Here is a 22,876-nt window from a genome sequence, read left to right as displayed (position 1 = left end):
TTTGTAAAAAGTATTTTGTAAAAAGTATTTTGTAAAAAGTATTTTGTAAAATAATTTGCCTGCAAAATAATTTGCCTGCAAAATAATTTGCCAAAACCCTAATAATTTGCCTGCAAAATAATTTGCCTGCAAAATAATTTGCCTGCAAAATAATTTGCCCCCCAAAATAATTTGCCAAAATAATTTGCCAAAATAATTTGCCAACAAGTATTTTGCAAAAAGTATTTTGTAAAAAGTATTTTGTAAATAGTATTTTGTAAAAAGTATTTTGTAAAAAGTATTTTGTAAAAAGTATTTTGCAAAATAATTTGCCTGCAAAATAATTTGCCTGCTAAATAATTTGCCTGCAAAATAATTTGCCTGCAAAATAATTTGCCAAAATAATTTGCCTGCTAAATAATTTGCCTGCTAAATAATTTGCCTGCAAAATAATTTGCCAAAAAATAATTTGCCAAAATAATTTGCCAAAAAGTATTTTGTAAAAAGTATTTTGTAAAATAATTTGCCTGCAAAATAATTTGCCTGCAAAATAATTTGCCTGCAAAATAATTTGCCTGCAAAATAATTTGCCTGCTAAATAATTTGCCTGCTAAATAATTTGCCAAAAAATAATTTGCCAAAAAATAATTTGCCAAAAAATAATTTGCCAAAATAATTTGCCAAAAAGTATTTTGTAAAAAGTATTTTGTAAAAAGTATTTTGTAAAAAGTATTTTGTAAAAAGTATTTTGTAAAAAGTATTTTGTAAAAAGTATTTTGTAAAAAGTATTTTGTAAAATAATTTGCCTGCAAAATAATTTGCCTGCAAAATAATTTGCCAAAACCCTAATAATTTGCCTAAAAAAATAATTTGCCTGCAAAATAATTTGCCTGCAAAATAATTTGCCTGCAAAATAATTTGCCCCCCAAAATAATTTGCCAAAATAATTTGCCAAAAAGTATTTTGCAAAAAGTATTTTGCAAAAAGTATTTTGTAAAAAGTATTTTGTAAAAAGTATTTTGTAAAAAGTATTTTGTAAAAAGTATTTTGTAAAAAGTATTTTGTAAAAAGTATTTTGTAAAAAGTATTTTGTAAAAAGTATTTTGTAAAAAGTATTTTGTAAAATAATTTGCCTGCAAAATTATTTGCCTGCAAAATAATTTGCCTGCAAAATAATTTGCCTGCAAAATTATTTGCCAAGATAATTTGCCTGCAAAATAATTTGCCTGCAAAATAATTTGCCTGCAAAATAATTTGCCAAGATAATTTGCCTGCAAAATAATTTGCCTGCAAAATAATTTGCCTGCAAAATAATTTGCCTGCAAAATAATTTGCCTGCAAAATAATTTGCCTGCTAAATAATTTGCCTGCAAAATAATTTGCCTGCAAAATAATTTGCCAAAGCCTGCTAAATAATTTGCCTGCAAAATAATTTGCCTGCAAAATAATTTGCCAAGATAATTTGCCTGCAAAATAATTTGCCTGCAAAATAATTTGCCTGCTAAATAATTTGCCTGCTAAATAATTTGCCAAGATAATTTGCCTGCTAAATAATTTGCCAAGATAATTTGCCTGCAAAATAATTTGCCTGCAAAATAATTTGCCTGCTAAATAATTTGCCTGCAAAATAATTTGCCTGCAAAATAATTTGCCTGCAAAATAATTTGCCAAAGCCTGCAAAATAATTTGCCTGCAAAATAATTTGCCAAAATAATTTGCCAAAACCCTAATAATTTGCCTAAAAAAATAATTTGCCTGCTAAATAATTTGCCTGCTAAATAATTTGCCCCCAAAATAATTTGCCAAAATATTTTGCCAAAATATTTTGTAAAAAGTATTTTGTAAAAAGTATTTTGTAAAAAGTATTTTGTAAAAAGTATTTTGTAAAAAGTATTTCAAAATAATTTGCCCCCCAAAATATTTGCCCCCCAAAATAATTTGCCAAAATAATTTGCCAACAAGTATTTTGCAAAAAGTATTTTGTAAAAAGTATTTTGTAAAAAGTATTTTGTAAAATAATTTGCCTGCAAAATAATTTGCCTGCAAAATAATTTGCCTGCAAAATAATTTGCCAAAATAATTTGCCTGCTAAATAATTTGCCTGCTAAATAATTTGCCTGCAAAATAATTTGCCAAAAAATAATTTGCCAAAATAATTTGCCAAAAAGTATTTTGTAAAAAGTATTTTGTAAAAAGTATTTTGTAAAAAGTATTTTGTAAAAAGTATTTTGTAAAATAATTTTCCTGCAAAATAATTTGCCTGCAAAATAATTTGCCTGCAAAATAATTTGCCTGCAAAATAATTTGCCTGCAAAATAATTTGCCTGCTAAATAATTTGCCTGCTAAATAATTTGCCAAAAAATAATTTGCCAAAATAATTTGCCAAAAAGTATTTTGTAAAAAGTATTTTGTAAAAAGTATTTTGTAAAAAGTATTTTGTAAAAAGTATTTTGTAAAAAGTATTTTGTAAAAAGTATTTTGTAAAAAGTATTTTGTAAAAAGTATTTTGTAAAAAGTATTTTGTAAAAAGTATTTTGTAAAAAGTATTTTGTAAAAAGTATTTTGTAAAAAGTATTTTGTAAAATAATTTGCCTGCAAAATAATTTGCCTGCAAAATAATTTGCCAAAACCCTAATAATTTGCCTAAAAAAATAATTTGCCTGCAAAATAATTTGCCTGCAAAATAATTTGCCAAAATAATTTGCCTGCTAAATAATTTGCCTGCTAAATAATTTGCCTGCAAAATAATTTGCCAAAAAATAATTTGCCAAAATAATTTGCCAAAAAGTATTTTGTAAAAAGTATTTTGTAAAAAGTATTTTGTAAAAAGTATTTTGTAAAAAGTATTTTGTAAAAAGTATTTTGTAAAATAATTTGCCTGCAAAATAATTTGCCTGCAAAATAATTTGCCTGCAAAATAATTTGCCTGCAAAATAATTTGCCTGCAAAATAATTTGCCTGCTAAATAATTTGCCTGCTAAATAATTTGCCAAAAAATAATTTGCCAAAATAATTTGCCAAAAAGTATTTTGTAAAAAGTATTTTGTAAAAAGTATTTTGTAAAAAGTATTTTGTAAAAAGTATTTTGTAAAAAGTATTTTGTAAAAAGTATTTTGTAAAAAGTATTTTGTAAAAAGTATTTTGTAAAAAGTATTTTGTAAAAAGTATTTTGTAAAATAATTTGCCTGCAAAATAATTTGCCTGCAAAATAATTTGCCAAAACCCTAATAATTTGCCTAAAAAAATAATTTGCCTGCAAAATAAATTTGCCTGCAAAATAATTTGCCTGCAAAATAATTTGCCCCCCAAAATAATTTGCCAAAATAATTTGCCAAAATAATTTGCCAAAATAATTTGCCAAAAAGTATTTTGCAAAAAGTATTTTGTAAAAAGTATTTTGTAAAAAGTATTTTTTTTAAAGTATTTTTTTTAAAGTATTTTGTAAAAAGTATTTTGTAAAATAATTTGCCTGCAAAATAATTTGCCTGCAAAATAATTTGCCTGCAAAATAATTTGCCAAGATAATTTGCCTGCAAAATAATTTGCCTGCAAAATAATTTGCCTGCAAAATAATTTGCCTGCAAAATAATTTGCCAAGATAATTTGCCTGCAAAATAATTTGCCTGCAAAATAATTTGCCTGCAAAATAATTTGCCTGCTAAATAATTTGCCTGCTAAATAATTTGCCTGCAAAATAATTTGCCTGCAAAATAATTTGCCTGCAAAATAATTTGCCAAAGCCTGCTAAATAATTTGCCTGCAAAATAATTTGCCTGCAAAATAATTTACCAAGATAATTTGCCTGCAAAATAATTTGCCAAAGCCTGCTAAATAATTTGCCTGCAAAATAATTTGCCTGCAAAATAATTTGCCAAGATAATTTGCCTGCAAAATAATTTGCCTGCAAAATAATTTGCCTGCTAAATAATTTGCCTGCAAAATAATTTGCCTGCAAAATAATTTGCCTGCAAAATAATTTGCCTGCTAAATAATTTGCCAAGATAATTTGCCTGCAAAATAATTTGCCTGCAAAATAATTTGCCTGCAAAATAATTTGCCTGCAAAATAATTTGCCTGCTAAATAATTTGCCTGCAAAATAATTTGCCTGCAAAATAATTTGCCTGCAAAATAATTTGCCAAAGCCTGCAAAATAATTTGCCTGCAAAATAATTTGCCAAAATAATTTGCCAAAACCCTAATAATTTGCCTAAAAAAATAATTTGCCTGCAAAATAATTTGCCTGCTAAATAATTTGCCCCCAAAATAATTTGCCAAAATATTTTGCCAAAATATTTTGTAAAAAGTATTTTGTAAAAAGTATTTTGTAAAAAGTATTTTGTAAAGTATTTTGTAAAGTATTTTGTAAAAAGTATTTTGTAAAAAGTATTTTGTAAAAAGTATTTCAAAAAAATTTGACAAAATAATTTGCCCCCCAAAATATTTGCCCCCCAAAATAATTTGCCAAAATAATTTGCCAACAAGTATTTTGCAAAAAGTATTTTGTAAAAAGTATTTTGTAAAATAATTTGCCTGCAAAATAATTTGCCTGCAAAATAATTTGCCTGCAAAATAATTTGCCAAAATAATTTGCCTGCTAAATAATTTGCCTGCTAAATAATTTGCCTGCAAAAAAATTTGCCAAAAAAAAATTTGCCAAAATAATTTGCCAAAAAGTATTTTGTAAAAAGTATTTTGTAAAAAGTATTTTGTAAAAAGTATTTTGTAAAAAGTATTTTGTAAAAAGTATTTTGTAAAATAATTTGCCTGCAAAATAATTTGCCTGCAAAATAATTTGCCAAAACCCTAATAATTTGCTTAAAAAAATAATTTGCCTGCAAAATAATTTGCCAAAATAATTTGCCAAAAAGTATTTTGCAAAAAGTATTTTGTAAAAAGTATTTTGTAAAAAGTATTTTGTAAAAAGTATTTTGTAAAAAGTATTTTGTAAAATAATTTGCCTGCAAAATAATTTGCCTGCAAAATAATTTGCCAAGATAATTTTCCTGCAAAATAATTTGCCTGCAAAATAATTTGCCTGCAAAATAATTTGCCTGCAAAATAATTTGCCTGCTAAATAATTTGCCTGCTAAATAATTTGCCTGCTAAATAATTTGCCAAAAAATAATTTGCCAAAATAATTTGCCAAAAAGTATTTTGTAAAAAGTATTTTGTAAAAAGTATTTTGTAAAAAGTATTTTGTAAAAAGTATTTTGTAAAAAGTATTTTGTAAAAAGTATTTTGTAAAAAGTATTTTGTAAAATAATTTGCCTGCAAAATAATTTGCCTGCAAAATAATTTGCCTGCAAAATAATTTGCCAAAACCCTAATAATTTGCCTAAAAAAATAATTTGCCTGCAAAATAAATTTGCCTGCAAAATAATTTGCCTGCAAAATAATTTGCCCCCCAAAATAATTTGCCATAATAATTTGCCAAGATAATTTGCCTGCAAAATAATTTGCCTGCAAAATAATTTGCCTGCTAAATAATTTGCCTGCAAAATAATTTGCCTGCAAAATAATTTGCCTGCAAAATAATTTGCCTGCTAAATAATTTGCCAAGATAATTTGCCTGCAAAATAATTTGCCTGCAAAATAATTTGCCTGCAAAATAATTTGCCTGCAAAATAATTTGCCTGCTAAATAATTTGCCTGCAAAATAATTTGCCTGCAAAATAATTTGCCTGCAAAATAATTTGCCAAAGCCTGCAAAATAATTTGCCTGCAAAATAATTTGCCAAAATAATTTGCCAAAACCCTAATAATTTGCCTAAAAAAATAATTTGCCTGCAAAATAATTTGCCTGCTAAATAATTTGCCCCCAAAATAATTTGCCAAAATATTTTGCCAAAATATTTTGTAAAAAGTATTTTGTAAAAAGTATTTTGTAAAAAGTATTTTGTAAAGTATTTTGTAAAGTATTTTGTAAAAAGTATTTTGTAAAAAGTATTTTGTAAAAAGTATTTCAAAAAAATTTGACAAAATAATTTGCCCCCCAAAATATTTGCCCCCCAAAATAATTTGCCAAAATAATTTGCCAACAAGTATTTTGCAAAAAGTATTTTGTAAAAAGTATTTTGTAAAATAATTTGCCTGCAAAATAATTTGCCTGCAAAATAATTTGCCTGCAAAATAATTTGCCAAAATAATTTGCCTGCTAAATAATTTGCCTGCTAAATAATTTGCCTGCAAAAAAATTTGCCAAAAAAAAATTTGCCAAAATAATTTGCCAAAAAGTATTTTGTAAAAAGTATTTTGTAAAAAGTATTTTGTAAAAAGTATTTTGTAAAAAGTATTTTGTAAAATAATTTGCCTGCAAAATAATTTGCCTGCAAAATAATTTGCCAAAACCCTAATAATTTGCTTAAAAAAATAATTTGCCTGCAAAATAATTTGCCAAAATAATTTGCCAAAAAGTATTTTGCAAAAAGTATTTTGTAAAAAGTATTTTGTAAAAAGTATTTTGTAAAAAGTATTTTGTAAAATAATTTGCCTGCAAAATAATTTGCCTGCAAAATAATTTGCCAAGATAATTTTCCTGCAAAATAATTTGCCTGCAAAATAATTTGCCTGCAAAATAATTTGCCTGCTAAATAATTTGCCTGCTAAATAATTTGCCTGCTAAATAATTTGCCAAAAAATAATTTGCCAAAAAATAATTTGCCAAAATAATTTGCCAAAAAGTATTTTGTAAAAAGTATTTTGTAAAAAGTATTTTGTAAAAAGTATTTTGTAAAAAGTATTTTGTAAAAAGTATTTTGTAAAATAATTTGCCTGCAAAATAATTTGCCTGCAAAATAATTTGCCAAAACCCTAATAATTTGCCTAAAAAAATAATTTGCCTGCAAAATAAATTTGCCTGCAAAATAATTTGCCTGCAAAATAATTTGCCCCCCAAAATAATTTGCCATAATAATTTGCCAAAATAATTTGCCAAAATAATTTGCCAAAAAGTATTTTGCAAAAAGTATTTTGTAAAAAGTATTTTGTAAAAAGTATTTTTTTTAAAGTATTTTTTTTAAAGTATTTTGTAAAATAATTTGCCTGCAAAATAATTTGCCTGCAAAATAATTTGCCTGCAAAATAATTTGCCAAGATAATTTGCCTGCAAAATAATTTGCCTGCAAAATAATTTGCCTGCAAAATAATTTGCCTGCAAAATAATTTGCCAAGATAATTTGCCTGCAAAATAATTTGCCTGCAAAATAATTTGCCTGCAAAATAATTTGCCTGCAAAATAATTTGCCTGCTAAATAATTTGCCTGCTAAATAATTTGCCTGCAAAATAATTTGCCTGCAAAATAATTTGCCTGCTAAATAATTTGCCAAAGCCTGCTAAATAATTTGCCTGCAAAATAATTTGCCTGCAAAATAATTTACCAAGATAATTTGCCTGCAAAATAATTTGCCTGCAAAATAATTTGCCTGCAAAATAATTTGCCAAGATAATTTGCCTGCAAAATAATTTGCCTGCAAAATAATTTGCCTGCTAAATAATTTGCCTGCAAAATAATTTGCCTGCAAAATAATTTGCCTGCAAAATAATTTGCCTGCTAAATAATTTGCCAAGATAATTTGCCTGCAAAATAATTTGCCTGCAAAATAATTTGCCTGCAAAATAATTTGCCTGCAAAATAATTTGCCTGCTAAATAATTTGCCTGCAAAATAATTTGCCTGCAAAATAATTTGCCTGCAAAATAATTTGCCTGCAAAATAATTTGCCAAAGCCTGCAAAATAATTTGCCTGCAAAATAATTTGCCAAAATAATTTGCCAAAACCCTAATAATTTGCCTAAAAAAATAATTTGCCTGCTAAATAATTTGCCTGCTAAATAATTTGCCCCCAAAATAATTTGCCAAAATATTTTGCCAAAATATTTTGTAAAAAGTATTTTGTAAAAAGTATTTTGTAAAAAGTATTTTGTAAAAAGTATTTTGTAAAAAGTATTTTGTAAAAAGTATTTTGTAAATTTCAGCCCTATTTTTGCCCTGGGTTTTCCGTCTGCACTCCTTTCTTTTTTTTCTTCCCCGTTATTTTCTTAATATACCTTTTGTAGCAAAGTACCCATATCTGCAGCTGAAGAGCTCAGACAGGAAGCAGGAAGTGGACAGCGCAGCGCTCCACTTCGGCTATGGACCTGTGGGTGTCAGTGTGCAGAAACACTTTGATGTTACCAATCCTTCCCCTGTGAGTAGAAAATGAAGACATGCACAGTATACGCATCCTCCTTGTACCTCTCTCTCTCTCTCTAGTCAGCGAAAGTTACCAATCTGCAAAATATGACTAATAGCTTTCTTCACAAATATCACCTCTCAATTTGTTCCAACCGAACCTTGTGACAGCTGCTGAAAGTTGGGGTACCATTAACAACCTATATGCAGGCAAAATGTTCTCATTTTTAATCTGCTTTAGTTTAAGTAGCATGTGACGGGTCAAACTAGGGGTTTTCTCCTTGGGCTAAAACGTTTTGTTTTTTTAAGATATTTTTTGCGGCTTACGCCTTTTATTGGTTTTTGAAGGGACAGACAGTAGGCTGACAGGAAACGGGAGAGAGATGGGGGGATGACATGCAGTAAAGGCCGTGTCGGGCTCGGGAGTCGAACCCGCGGCACACTGCGACTGGATTACTAGTCGGGTGCCCAAACGGTTACGCCACCGCCTGGGCCGGCTAAAATGTATTTGTGCAAAACAGAATCATGAAAAACCCCTATAGTTTGACACGTCACATGCTACTTAAAGCAAAATGGAAATTAGTAAATTTGCATATAGGTTCAGGTTGTTAATGGTACTTGGAACTAGAACTTTCAGCACCTGTCGCAAAGTTTCCCAAGGGAGTTGGGTTGGAACAAATTGAGAGGTGATAGTAGACACCTTTTATGAACATATTTTGTGAAGAAAGCTATTGGTATAAGCATTTATTTTGCAGGTTGGTCACACATTTGGCTTACTTTCCCTAACTACTCTCTCTCCACTCTCCTTCCCTCCCTCCCTCTCCTCCAGGTGATGACCTCCTTCTCCCTCTCTCGGCTGCCTGGTGCTTCACCACTGCTCGGGTCAGAGTTCAGCTGTGACGTCACCAACGGGGAGGTGGCTCCCGGTGCGTCGCTGCGGGTGACGGTCACTTACGCCCCGCTGGCCGCAGACGCAGTCTCTGTCGACTACCTGTCCCTGAACTATCCCGGATCGCTCAGCAAAGCCCTGCTCAAACTCACCGGGAAATGTATAGGTAGGTATACAGGTGCACTATGAATCGTTTTAGGGCGAGAAGAAGCGAACAGGCAGTGGGTGAGGGCACATTTTCATAATTGTTCAAACTTCTTATACTTCTTAGACTTTCAGAAATGCCAAAAATATGAGATTTATAAGCTCACAACATGTTGTGATGTGATGTCTTGTGAGCTTGTGTTAGCAAGACACCATTGTACGTCTAAGTATAAAGTAGGGATTTAGTGGTTAACCGTTTTGCTTTTGGAAAGCTCTCGTTAATGGCAGTGGTGGAAAGTAACTTCATACATTTACTTAAAGATGGAGTGCCACAATTTTTGTATTTTTCCAGTTTTCCATGTGTCTATGAGGTGACAGTACTTCATTAGACACCCTGGAGTTGTTTTTATGTGCAATGGTGTATTAACTTTGTATGGCACCGTCGTTTTTCACCAGAAGCAGAGACGTGTGTTTTCATTTTTTCAACCAGTCTAACGTTCATTAGAAGGACAATATCAGTCACCAGAAGCAGAGACGTGTGTGAAGTTACAATTGGTTTATATAGGAAGGTAAAGTTAATATCAAATATCTAAATATTGAATCAAGCAACTTAAAAACCATCTGGGGTGAAACACAGAAGTCAGATGTTAAAATGACAGCAGGGGGAAAAAAAAACTTTAATATTGGACACCTCTTTATAATAATTTCTGTCTGTCTGTTTCTTTCTTACACGTGTGTGTGTGCGTGCGTGCGTGCGTGCGTGCGTGCGTGTGTGTGTGTGCGTGTGTGTGTGACAGTCTACACCGTCTTTGCGCTCCTAGAATACTTGGTCGTTGGATCCAACATGGCGTTCCACCTCACTGCAGCCTTGGACTTCAGCAACCAGGAAGTCCTGGTGGCCACGCCCCCTGAGGACAAGAGATACTGACCTCACACACACACACATTTGAATTATTTTATTTGGTCCACAAAAAAAAGGAAAAATGCATAGGACATAAACATTATGGGTGCAGTTATTATGTTACAATCACAAGCCTATGACACATGTTTGGAATCATACTGCTAATATAAATGATGTTCCTCGGTTTCCTGTCAATCAAAATCATGCCTAACATTAACCTCAGTAAAAAAATACAAGAACCGCTGAGAGCGAGATTTTAGAAATGTTAGCCCCTCTAACATTCTCTGCACGTCTGTGTGTGTGTGTGTGTGTGTGTGTGTGTGTGTGTGTGTGTGTGTGTGTGCGCGCGTGTGCGTGCGTGCGTGTGTGCACACGCGCATTATGTATACAGCAAACATTTCCTCTCATTTTTTTAAGATTCGTTTTTTGGCTTTTGTGCCTTTGTTGATAGTTACAAGCGACGAGCTGACGCGACAATAAGAGCCTATTATGTGGCATTATGTGGCATGTGCCTGGACTAGGCCAGCATTGACTGTTTCCTGGTGTATTGTGACTGTAATCTTGACAGGTTTCCTGAAGACCAAAGATGAGTCAGTGTGAGGAGAGAGAGGAGGAGGGAGCTGACAAACATCACATCCACAGAGCAGAGCCTCCATCTGTGTCTATGAAGAGTCATGAACCTCCTGACTTCAGTAATGAACCTGGACCTCCAGATACAACGTATGTGAATCCTCCTATACAATTCAAGGTTCAATGTTGTACTTTATTCTTCCATCTTGTGTACACTACATGTACATAAGAGTGAAACTTGGCTTCCTTCAGACAATGCAGCAGCATTATATACACCAGCGGTTCCCAAACTTTTTCACGTCAAGGACCCCCAAAAAATATATGCCAGGGACCCCCATAAGAGAAGATTTGTACGGCTCTAGCGGTGATTCTCAACCCGTTTAATTTCAAGGACCCCCAGTTTCACATGCATTAGTCTACATATCCCCATTTAATGGCATTTCTATCTCTGGGACCCCCAATTTATATTGTAAAATCAATGCTAATTTAACTCTGAGAGTGTACAAATGGAACCAAATGGACCCTAACGGGTCTCTGAGTTACAGTCCCATAAGGGTCCAGTTGGTTCATAACTATCATCTAGCTGGGTCCCCCCTGGAACTCCCTCAAGTACCCCTGGAGGTCCCCGGACCCCACTTTGGGAACCACTGATATACACAACACTATAATACAACTTTGTGATCTCATGCTAAGTTACATGAATGACAAAAACAAGACATAACATCTAATAATGTTGTATGAATCCTGTTCAAAGTTAATCTACAGATTGTAAGTTACTGTGTGTGCAGTTTGTGAATGAAGTGGTACAAATCAGTGTGGTGTTCAGTAGACAGGCTGGCTGCTTGTGTGCATGTATAGTATGTGAACAGTAATATGTACAGTATGTGATTGTGTACAGTATATGCAACAAGCCATGTTTAAACTATCCCCGGTTATTGTATTGTATATTTAGTAAGTATTGTACAGTGACAACTAAAGTCTCTGTAATGTTTATGTTGTACTATTGTCTATTACTATAAAACTAAAATAAAGGGATTTAAGATCAATCTATATGGCTCTGCCTCCTACTGACTGCCTAGTCCTAATCTGGTGTACTTGTGCCCCCTCTTGGCCAGGCCATGTAACTACAGTATTTTACATGCATAGTAAAACTACAACAAAACAATTTATATAATGTTTTTTGCAATTTTAGTTTTCTTTTTGCTGCAATGTTGTCAGAGGAAACTAAAAGATGTTACCCTTGTATAAATAAAATGAAATGTAACAATAATACAAATAAAAAAAAGAATTGACAATGTCATTAACACAAACAATGTTATGATTCCAGAAGTCTGTACCACAGAGCAGAGTCTCCAACACCCAGCTACATGTCTATGAAGAGACGCGTCTAAAGGACTTTCTCCTGACTTCAGTAATGAACCTGGACCTCCACACACACAGTATGTGAATCCTACTGTACAATATACACACTATAACCACTAACCAGGGCTGCACACAACTTTTTTGGTCTAGTAGCCTACTCAGAGGAGCACCTGGAGGAGTTACTGGTGCTCTTAAAATGCGGCGACCCGTCTCGCCGGATGGATAAAAGAGGGATGCATGAATACCTTATAGCAAAGCGATATTTATTGGATAAGTGGGGACTGGGGAGTCAATGGAGAGTATTGCAACTAAACTCTAGATTCATCCCATTATTTAAAAAAATCTAGAGTTGCAAATTGCAGCTATAGGTCCATGTGTATTCCAGCCCTATATCATGCATATTCTAATACAAACTTCTTAATACTTCCTAAGGATAATATGAGCATCAAAGCAATATTTAGATACTTTCTTTTTTTAAATTATTTAATAGCTCACAACGTGTTGCGGAGGCGACACGTTGTGAGCTTGCAGATCGGCTATTTGTTTAACATATGACACGTCGTACGGCGAAGCATACGTCAGGCTTCCCTGACTGAGGCAATGTACACAGTCAACACAGAGTCAGACAGACACACATTGCTCCTCGGTGCAAAATAAACAGTGTACACTACCCGACTTTACGATAATAAGGGACAGTATGTCGGGGAACGCTGTTGTCATGTTGATAAGCTTCATATTGTGCAGCAGCAGTGCCAGTCCGTGAGAAACGGCATCGCACACTTGCTCCAGCATCTGGAAAACAAGCAGTGAGCAGCATGGAATCCTCCCTCGTTTGACTAAGGACACGCTGTGATTAGCCACAATGGCCAGTGCACTTGTGCAAGACGTGCTGTGATTAGCCAGTAGTAGCTACGGTACTTTGAGTGGCAGTCAGTGCGAAATGCTCTCTGTGTGGCCCCAGCTGTAAGCTGTTGGTGCAGAAGCGCTTCCCGGCGCATTATGAATTTTGACGGCGCATGCACACTGGCGCACCGCTTATGTGCAGCCCTGACTATAACACTATACAATATACACACTATGGTCCTCTCCTCATTCACAAAGGAGAAATACGCCAGAGTGTAACTGATGCGTAAATAGATGCGTAATATGATATCGTATTTATCCGTCCGATCAAGCTGCGATTCGCTCCTGTGATATTCAGGGAACCTGCATGGTGTAATCACTTCAATTGCGAATCGCTGAGTGTATCCTTTCCGCATTTGTCCCAAGCGATTCGCCTGGTGTCGCCTGGTTAGTTGGAACATCCATGCCCATTCAACACAATATAAGGCAACAGGAAATATCGAAATACGTCATCATAGCCTGCACAGAGGATTCCCAAACTTTAAATTTTATACAACAGCCGCGATGAGCAGTTCATTTTGACAGGAGGGTCTCTGCACGGACAGATCTTCAAGTAAACAGCGCAAGTTGTATATAATTATAAACTAAACTTGCCAACTTGGCACGCATTGCTTCACTCCTTGTTAAATGTCAGAACATTAATAAGTTAACTGATGTTACAGTTACTTTCACATAATGAGAAAGAAGTTAATTTGTACTGTTCACCACACGACCAAATGCTATATTACAACTCGGCAATGATAAAAGCCCTTACTGATGACTGCACTGCAGGGTTATAAAAATATGAAAGAACAATTGCACACTCGCCTGCAGAAGTAAAATAGATATCAGAGCTGCATTGATTCATGCAGGGAATAGATTAATATCATCTCACTGTCATCTGTCTAAATGCCATGTGGAGAATGGATTTGTTCTGATCATGGACACGTAGGTAGGCATATAGCTATTTAAATGTTCAACCATATACGGCGGGTAGCCTATATCCTCTTTGTGCAGGTTCATTGCATGATGTCGTCATATTAAAATGATTTGCGGGACATTTGTCACCAAACATGATTGATCTCATGATGAGATCAATGTAGTAGCCTACAGCCTACACAGCTACAGTTGCCCATATTATAATTAATTAAGGTGATCTGGCTTAAAACTATAGACTGGCCGAATTGCACTGATGCCATAATGTGGACTTTTTATAGGGCTAATTAGCCCTAGTGATTGCTGTCTGTCTGTCAGACCGGCATGTCTGTGAACCCAGGGCTCGAAATTAACTTTTCTTGGTAGCACCAGTGCTCCCAAATTAAAAAGTTAGTAGCACTAGAAAAAAATTAGGAGCACCTACCCAAAAAGTAAGGAGCACAGACAATATATATAACGCAATACATTGTATTAATAAAAGAGTATAACGCAGTATACCAATTAACACTTGTAAACATCTCCATGTCAGTGCATTAGTCACGTGCATACCTAACTGTGGCATTAAGACATTGCATTTCTGAGCACTGAGCACTGCAGAGTTCATCACATGCCGGGTTAAGGTTTAACAATAAAATATGAAACTTATTTATTCAGACCATGGAGAAATGTATTCAGTCCACCATGAACATTTTCCCTTCCCTTTTTTGCTATACAGCTTGTCCCCACAGGTCTCAATATTTGCTATTGAGAATGAAAGAAATTAGATCAAATGTCCACCAAATATGACGTATGATGATATATAATTATAGGAGCACCTCACTTCCCACTTAATTTTTATTGAAGGAAGAACAGACAGACAAAAACTCAACTAACAAGAAGAAAAAGACAAAAAGTAAAAGAAAAAAGGCTGCATTTTTCATATTACAATAAACATTCAATGAAATTCTATTGCAATATCGCTAGGCTGAGAGAAGAGATTCCACTTTTCCCATTTTTTATAGAATTGATCCTCTTGTAGTCTAAGTATGAATGTTAGTTTTTCCATAGAATGCAGTTCCTCAATAATGTCCATCCATTGATCTTTCGTTGGTGGGTCCTGTTGGTACCAGCGTCGTGTGATTGCTTTTTTACTTGATGCTAAGAGGATCTTGATTAAATATTTATCATGTGTTAGAAACTCTTCAGGGATATTTCCCAATAGTAGAAAAGAAACAGACAGAGGTATCTCAAAACACAGAATGGTCTCCAAAGTGGAGTGAATATCCTGCCAGTATTTCTGAATTTTAGGACAAGACCAGAAAATATGAGCGTGGCCCGCTTCCTTGTGGCCACATTGTCTCCAGCAAGGCTGTTCTGTTTTCAGTTGTCTTGATTTAATTTTTGGAGTAATAAAAAATCTCATTAAGTTCTTCCAACAGAATTCTCTCCACATTCTTGAGTTGGTGGATGTAATTTGTGTTTTGCACATGTTTGCCCATTCTTCTGATGTGATGGTAATCTCCAACTCTTTTTCCCAATTAGTTTTAATGTACTCTGTGGAGTTAGACCTAGCTGAAACCAGGGCATTATATATACTGGACACTACTCTTTTGGACTCCTGCTTATATGCCTGAATAAAAACCTGTATGAGATGGTTTGAGGCCACCGGCTCGGATGCTTTCACCTCCCCCATGAAGTACTCTCGTATTTGGAGGTATCTAAAAAAGTCCTTGTTATCTATGCACATACACATATTTTTCAATTGTTCAAAGTTCAATAACACATTGCCTTTCATGGCAGTACTGTAAGAGGAAAAACCATACCGAGCCCATCGGGTGTGATTTTTAACTCATGCATTGTCCTGGGGCCAGGATTTAAAATGTGGTCTCCTGACTCTCAGTCCCTCTCCCATCCATCTCTTCACGGACACCGAAGCATCAAAGCTCTCCTGAGGAGGACCCTCTACAATTGCTCAATTCAACAGACCCATTCAGGATTCTAAAAACGCCTTCTCAATCCTGACCTAAGTTTTAAGTGTATAGAGAGGCACTTGTCTTTATCTCCTTGGGCAAATCATTCCATTGCACCGTTTGTACTACATGGAATACAAGCTACTGTTATGCTAATTACATGCACAAAAGTAATAGTAGTATTATTCACTGTCTCTGTTGTTTATGTATTGTTATTTCTGTCTGTATGATTCCAGAAGTGTCCACCACAGAGCAGAGTCTCCAACTCCCAGCCTTCTGTCTGTGAAGAGTGACTGGTCTAAACCAGGAAATCCTCCTTACTTCAGTAACGAACCTGGACCTCCTGATTCACAGTATGTCAACCCTCCTATAAATATATACAACTGCACTATAACACTGTAACACTATACAATATACACTATAACACTATACAATATACACTATAACATATTGTGGGGTGTCGCTAGGCAACCAGCCGCCAGGTGAGCGTCATGGCCCAGACAGCCAGTGGGGAGGAGGCAGAACACAGCCGAGGAGAACACGCCTCCTCGGCCTCGTCATCGACCAGACATACTACCCAGCCCACCTATTGGCTCAAGGCCAAGTGCACGCTTGTAGTGCCGAAATTATTTCGGCTCGTCAGAAATGTTTCAGTAGCACCGAATAGCCGACTTTAGGACGGTACCCGCCCCCCCCGAACCTCAAATGACATCACATTGTAGGCTCTACAGCGCCGAACCGAATTATATTCGTCTCTAAAATAGGAGTATGAATCGGCCCTAAGAGCGTCTGCTAAATGCCTAAATTGTAAATTGTAAAATGTGACAGACATCATGATTATTATAGAATCTAAGACCGTGATTCACATAATCAGGTATTATTACTTAGGCAACAATTCAAATATATACAGCATACGATAAAGAAATTATTTAAAAAAATGGCTGATGGGGAAGTCCTCGTACATTCCCTTTGGGGACATTGTATTTAAAGTGTAAATCCAAAAGGATTCACGTTGTAGCAACAATCTATTCAGATCCCCTCCTCGCCTGCATGGGGCATTTCACATGTTCAACCCATAGACTGTAAAAGATATGGACAAAGCGTTCCCCGGGTCTAACATGGACGTAAAATGAAGCCAGTAATTCCTTGCACTGTAAGTCGCCATCTTTCTAGATCCGTTTGGGCCCAGCTGGCCCATTGGCTGGCCCAGACAACGAGGCGGGACTTCCCCCCCCTTCTTCTCCGTTGGTTTTTATTTTGACTCAAGTGGGAGGGGACTCCCGATCATAGACTGTAAACGGTAGCCACGCCCCTCAGAACATACGCGACTTTATGGTAATTTCTTTTTGCGAACGCAGTGAGCACTTACTATGAGACCTAGCAGATCATGTCTGTCTGTCTATCTGTCTGTGTGTGTGTGTGTGTGTGTGTGTGTGTGTCTGTCCCGCTATCCAAATATGGAGTGTGTTGCATCAGCAATCACTCAGCTCCATATATGGGCACAAAAGGGGCCAGGTCCACTCAGCTCCATATATGGGCACAAAAGGGGCCAGGTCCACATATACAGTAACAGCGGGACAGACACACAGACAGACAGACAGACAGACAGACAGACATGATCTGCAGGGTCTCAGCTGCGTTTGCTTCCCGCGTTTGCGCGTCTTACTGGTATTAATGGGACCATCATTTTCCAAAAAGAATATTATGACATTAGAAATTAGACTTTAAACTAGTGACTGGAAGCAGAAAGTATTCATGACCATGTTTATTAAGGTAATACAGTCTAGGTGAAGTTGGGCCCAAATACATGGACTTCTATGGGGCTATGGGTTCTTTTGGGTCCAGTGACAGTGCCACAACAGGCCCATTATATGAACTTTCAGGAAATCCCGATTTCCTCAGTGGCTTCACAAAATATCTGTCTGACTGCCCCCCTGGTTCAACCCCCTGATATCTCAGAGTGGCCACTGTGTGTTTAGAGGACAGAAACTGCATTGCAACCAAAGGGGCTTTTTAGGATCTTGGTTGCTGGATGCTGCTTCTATGCTCGAACATGTGCGTCTTTAGCGCCCTGTTGGTCTTGCCAACATATCCTAGTCCAACATGGGCATTTGAGCAAGTATATCACATTTTTGGTCGTGCATGTTATGGTGCCCTTGATGTCAAAGTTTTTACCCGTGAGTGGGTGTGTAAAAGTGTGGCTCTTAGTGGTGAAGTTGCATTGTGCGCACCTGCCGCATTTATAATTGCCATCCTATGTAGGACAGCGCCACCTAGAGGGTGTGGTAACACCCTGTCTCCTCTAGGACAGCACCACGGTGGAGGACGTGGAGACCCTCATCAAGGACACCGACTACAACGGCTTCCCGGTCGTCGTGTCCCGCGAGTCTGAGAGGCTCATCGGATTCGTGCAGCGCAGAGACCTCACCCTGGCTATCAGTAAGACCTCCCCCTATTGGCTATCAGTAAGACCTCCCCCTATTGGCTATCAGTAAGACCTCACCCTGGCTATCAGTAAGTGTAAATAACCATTTAAGAGCTATCTTGAGTGTGAAGTGTTGTTTTCCATAAGTGGCCCTACAGTTACTCATCCTGGCCAGAGGAGGGAGCTGTCGCCTTTTGGGACAATCTAGCCTTTGGACCTTCAACATTAGCTGGACCCTGGCCTACTTTTATTCTTTTCTCTTTCTTTGAGGTCTTGAAACTGTTCAAAGTGTACATTTAAAGCAGTTAAACCTTGGTGTAATACTTGTTTGTTAAAGGGTATACAATACAGTAATGAGCTGACCCAGGGGGTCCCGAGAGGGGCTAACAAGTGTAATGCTTTATTGCGAACGCAGTGAGCACTTACTATGAGACCTAGCAGATCATGTCTGTCTGTGTGTCTGTCTGTCCCGCTATCCAAATATGGAGTGTGTTGCATCAGCAATCACTCAGCTCCATATATGGGCACAAAAGGGGCCAGGTCCACTCAGCTCCATATATGGGCACAAAAGGGGCCAGGTCCACATATACAGTAACAGACAGACAGACAGACAGACAGACAGACAGACAGACAGACAGACAGACAGACAGACAGACAGACATGATCTGCAGGGTCTCAGCTGCGTTCGCTTCCCGCGTTTGCGCGTCTTACTGGTGGTGTCGTCCACTCACAGTTAACAGTATTTGTATTGAGTTGTACTTTAAATGTACTGGAATTCTGCAAACAGTTAATAAATACTATTGCTGAATCAATCAAAAAGATTTACACACACACTCACACTGATTGATTGATTAATTTAAGTATTTATTAACAGTTTGCAGAATTACAGTACATTTCAAGTACAACTCAATACAAAGACTGTTAACTGTGAGTGGACGACCCAGTTAAGCATTACACTTGTTTACAACAGGGTCCACATTGTTCAATTCATCAAAACATTTAGAGACATACAAATAGACACTTCTATGTAGCTCACACACACACACACGCGCACACACACACACACGCACGCACACACACACACACACACACACACACACACACACACACACACACACACACACACACACACACACACACACACACACACACACACACACACACACACCCAGAGAGAGACCGTTCCATTAAGGTCAGTTTACACCTCATTCACACACAGAGAGAGAGAGAGAGATATTCACACAGAGAGAGAGAGAGAGACCATTCCATTCAGGTCAGTTTACAATTTAGGCATTTAGCAGACGCTCTTAATCCAGAGCGACTTACATTAAGCAAGAACAAAAAAGCATGGGAATACATCACATAAAAACATTTATCATGAAACATGCGTAACCTAAGAAAGTAACAGTGGAATATCTATATAATTAAACTATACATATAAACTATACATATATACTATACTATGCTATACATATGTACTATGACGTGCTATGACTACATACAGTGCAATTATAGTGCTGTCTTCATAACATGCTATAAGTCTGTATCAAATGCTATCTAAGGGGGTAGGGTAAGTGCTATGGGCCATGATGGAGTCTGAAAAGGTGGGTTTACCTCAAAATACCAACAATGAGTAGTAGCCTATTAATGATTATACAGACTATATATATATATATATATATATATATATGCGTTACCTCAGTCTGAGCAAGTAGGCCATTTTATTTATATACCACCTTTCACACATTCAAACAAAGTACAGTACAGTTCATTTAAAGCCCAGACTATATCAGGCTATCTATCAAGCCTAGTTGATAGACTAGCAGCAATTTGCAACTCTAGATTTTTTTATAATGGGATGAATCTAGATGAAATAAAGTATGGATGCCACAACTGGACCAGGATGGAAAGACCAAGGGTTTGCGTTCTAAGCACAATGACGTGTTTTTAAAAATTGGTGTATGTACAGTATGTGCCATTTAACATTCCATTTTCCAATTTCTTCGGCTTGTTGCCATATATGAATGGAATGAGATATGAGAGGACCACATTTTTGTTGGCAGTATTTACTCAATGTGCCACTGAACAGAACTTCATTCAATTTGTAGGGTGTGACTATACTGCGTTCCATCAGAAGCCATGGGATATTCTCTTCTTGGGAAAACCATTTCTCAAGTGAGCGGATGGCAAAGGAGATGTGATATAATTCTAAATTGGGCAATTCAAATCCACCTTGTTGTTTACTTTGGTAAATAATTGTATTTTTCAGCCTTGGTCGTTCCCCCTTCCAAATTAATTTTGTAACCAGGCCTTGTATCTGACTTTTGTTTTAATCTTGATGAGTATGGCGTACAGCTCATGAAAATCTAAAAATCCTATTTCAAAATATTAGAATATTTACGAGACCACTAAAAAAGTATATTAATGTATGCAGTCAATACTTGATCTGGGCTACTTTTGAACAAACCATTTCATCAATGGGGCGTGGCATGGAGGTGACCAGCCTGTGGCACTGTTGAGGTGTTATGGAAGCCCAGGTTTGCTTTGATAACAGCCGTAAGTTAATTTGTATTGTTCAGTCTCATGTCTCACACCTTCCTCTTGACAATACAACCTAGAATCTCTGTGGGGTTCTGGTCAGGCCAGTTGGCTGGTCAGTTAAGCACAGTAATACCATGGTCAGTACACCAGTTACTAGTAGTTTTCAATATAAAAATATATTTCAATCCAAATACAGCAAAAATAGAAGATCTACAAGCTCAAAACATGTCACACTGCGACACGTTTTGAGCTTGTAGATCTTCTATCTTGGCTACTACAACAGTATATGCAGTGTGGCCCTCTGGAGTGAGTGTGGCCCTGTCCATATCCAAAGTTGCCCACCCCTGATTTAGAAGACATGTTGTAGAATCTGCTCTCTGCTCTCAATGAGATTAATGTGTCTCATCATCACGTCTGTTTGCTGCTCTTCCAGATATCGCCGTGCAGTTCCTCCATAAATCTGCCCCCATATGCAAGCTACAGAAGAAGTACGCAGCGCATGTCGCCAGGTTAGTGGATGTATAGATCTACACGTTGTGTTCTATTCATTCCATGGTGCAGGTTAGTGGATGTATAGATCTACACGTTGTGTTCTATTCATTCCATGGTGCAGGTTAGTGGATGTATAGATCTACACGTTGTGTTCTATTCATTCACACACAGACACACAGACATCAAAGGGGGCTTCAGCCCCTGCCCTTTTACCCTTCTGTAAAACAACTGCCCTCTCCAGACCACGAATGCAGCGTTTGCTACATGGTGGAAGAAATGCAAAATGCCCTCCTCTCCTTTCCATGCCATTCCAGAAGGCCGCAGTCTCGTGAACTTACGTCTCCTGAACTTAAACACAGCATTTTGCGTTGAACAAATTTGTTTAGAAATCCATGTCGTTACACCGCATCTCCACTAGCTAAAGATTGCTGGGTTGCGCCCCGAAAATATCTAATCTACAAGCTCTCAACGTGACACGTTGTGAGCTACCTGGTTGGTTGGTTGGTTAGTAGCATATTCTTGTCTCAAAGATTAAGCCATGCATGTCTAAGTACAAACGGTGAAACTGCGACATGAGTCCATATTTATCATTACCAATGTTATCGGTCGGTCAATAGCTTTCTGTTTGTTTCTCTATCACAGTTACTGACATGTGGATGAAACAGCAGACGCAGGACATCGACTCTGCTTTGGACCCGGAGAGCAAAGACCGTTCGTCTGAGAAACTGCAGCCGCCGTCTGTGTCCGTGAGCCATCACCAACACCACTGAGGGGAGGAGATTGTGTTTTCAGCCAGGTTGGCATTTAATGCTCCTCCCACCTCCGGTGAACTCTCACATTTCTGACATTGAGGCACAAGAACACTTTGGTCACTTTTATTTTTTTTATATAAAGTATATTTATTGTTTTTTCACTTGGGTGACTTTGTGAGTGTGTGTTGGTGTTTCTTGCTTATCAAATCAAGGAGACAACAAGAGAAACAAGACTACAGATATGTAGTAATGCCCCATTTAGACTGCAGTCACAGCCAGTCAAATATTTTCCCCCGACCTTTCACACTGCATCTGCAATGAGCAGTAATGCAATACAGTGAGGACATGAATAACAAAAAATAAAAGATCAATTAAAAGCAATGTTGTAGAAGTGGGTCTTGAGCTGTGCTTTAAAAATGTCTACAGAGGCTTCCTGAAGAAGGCACAGTGGGAGCTTGTTCCATGCCGTCAACCCGTAGAAGCAAAAAGCTGCTTCCCCGTATTTGTTGAGGTTTGGGCTGTGTTAACATCATGATAACTCCAAGTGTTGGTGAGATTCATACCTCCAAATATAGTTGCTCTGTGGATTTATTTTTAAATTCACGTCTCCCCAAGAATCTCCTTTAGTTCACTTTAGTATGTGTGCCAAAAGTGTGCCTTTGAGCCCTGCTTTACAGTGAAACTCAACAGGGAGACTATCTTACGTCATACATATATATTCTTTTTAATCTATGGAGCAACTATTGGACAACAGACACGAATATGTGTAGTTACATTGTGGCATGGAAACCACACAGCTCAAAGCTCCACCAATAAACATAATATGTCTTTGCACTTTAAGTAATCTGGTGTGGTGAGTTATTATGAATAATAGTCAGGTTT

General features: G+C 36.4%; 1 protein-coding gene across 5 annotated transcripts; it reads left to right on the top strand.

The window, feature by feature from the left end:
• Positions 1–9,051: 9,051 nt before the first annotated feature.
• LOC308312137 (uncharacterized protein) lies at positions 9,052–22,284 on the top strand. Of its 5 annotated transcripts, XM_080794529.1 has the most exons (6): positions 9,052–9,206; positions 9,982–10,073; positions 10,654–10,805; positions 18,091–18,223; positions 21,184–21,259; positions 21,885–22,284. In XM_080794529.1, exons 3-6 carry the CDS (start codon positions 10,672–10,674, stop codon positions 22,010–22,012), a joined length of 471 nt encoding a protein of 156 aa, XP_080650655.1. In that variant the 5' UTR covers positions 9,052–9,206; positions 9,982–10,073; positions 10,654–10,671; the 3' UTR covers positions 22,013–22,284. The 5 variants fall into 5 exon arrangements, 2 of the variants coding, with proteins under 2 accessions (XP_080650655.1, XP_080650654.1); XR_013963732.1 differs by lacking the exons at positions 9,052–9,206; positions 9,982–10,073; positions 21,184–21,259 and adding exons at positions 11,983–12,094; positions 16,021–16,137 and having other exon boundaries at positions 10,665–10,805; positions 21,885–21,972; XM_080794528.1 differs by lacking the exons at positions 9,052–9,206; positions 9,982–10,073 and having other exon boundaries at positions 10,242–10,805.
• The last annotated feature ends 592 nt before the right edge of the window (positions 22,285–22,876 follow it).

The sequence above is a fragment of the Protomyctophum bolini genome, assembly GCF_963924005.1.
Source record: "Protomyctophum bolini genome assembly, contig: SCAFFOLD_135, whole genome shotgun sequence".
Taxonomy (NCBI): domain Eukaryota; kingdom Metazoa; phylum Chordata; class Actinopteri; order Myctophiformes; family Myctophidae; genus Protomyctophum; species Protomyctophum bolini.
This window is presented reverse-complemented; position numbering and strand designations above follow the sequence as displayed.

What these genes read in the sequence shown, in the direction of transcription:
- LOC308312137 (XM_080794529.1), top strand. Translation starts at nt 10,672, where the DNA reads ATGAGTCAGTGTGAGGAGAGAGAGGAGGAGGGAGCTGACAAACATCAC. An exon ending in CCTGGACCTCCAGATACAAC is followed by an intron (nt 10,806 to 18,090) that starts GTATGTGAATCC and finishes TGTCTCCTCTAG; the next exon opens with GACAGCACCACGGTGGAGGA. An exon ending in TACGCAGCGCATGTCGCCAG is followed by an intron (nt 21,260 to 21,884) that starts GTTAGTGGATGT and finishes TCTCTATCACAG; the next exon opens with TTACTGACATGTGGATGAAA.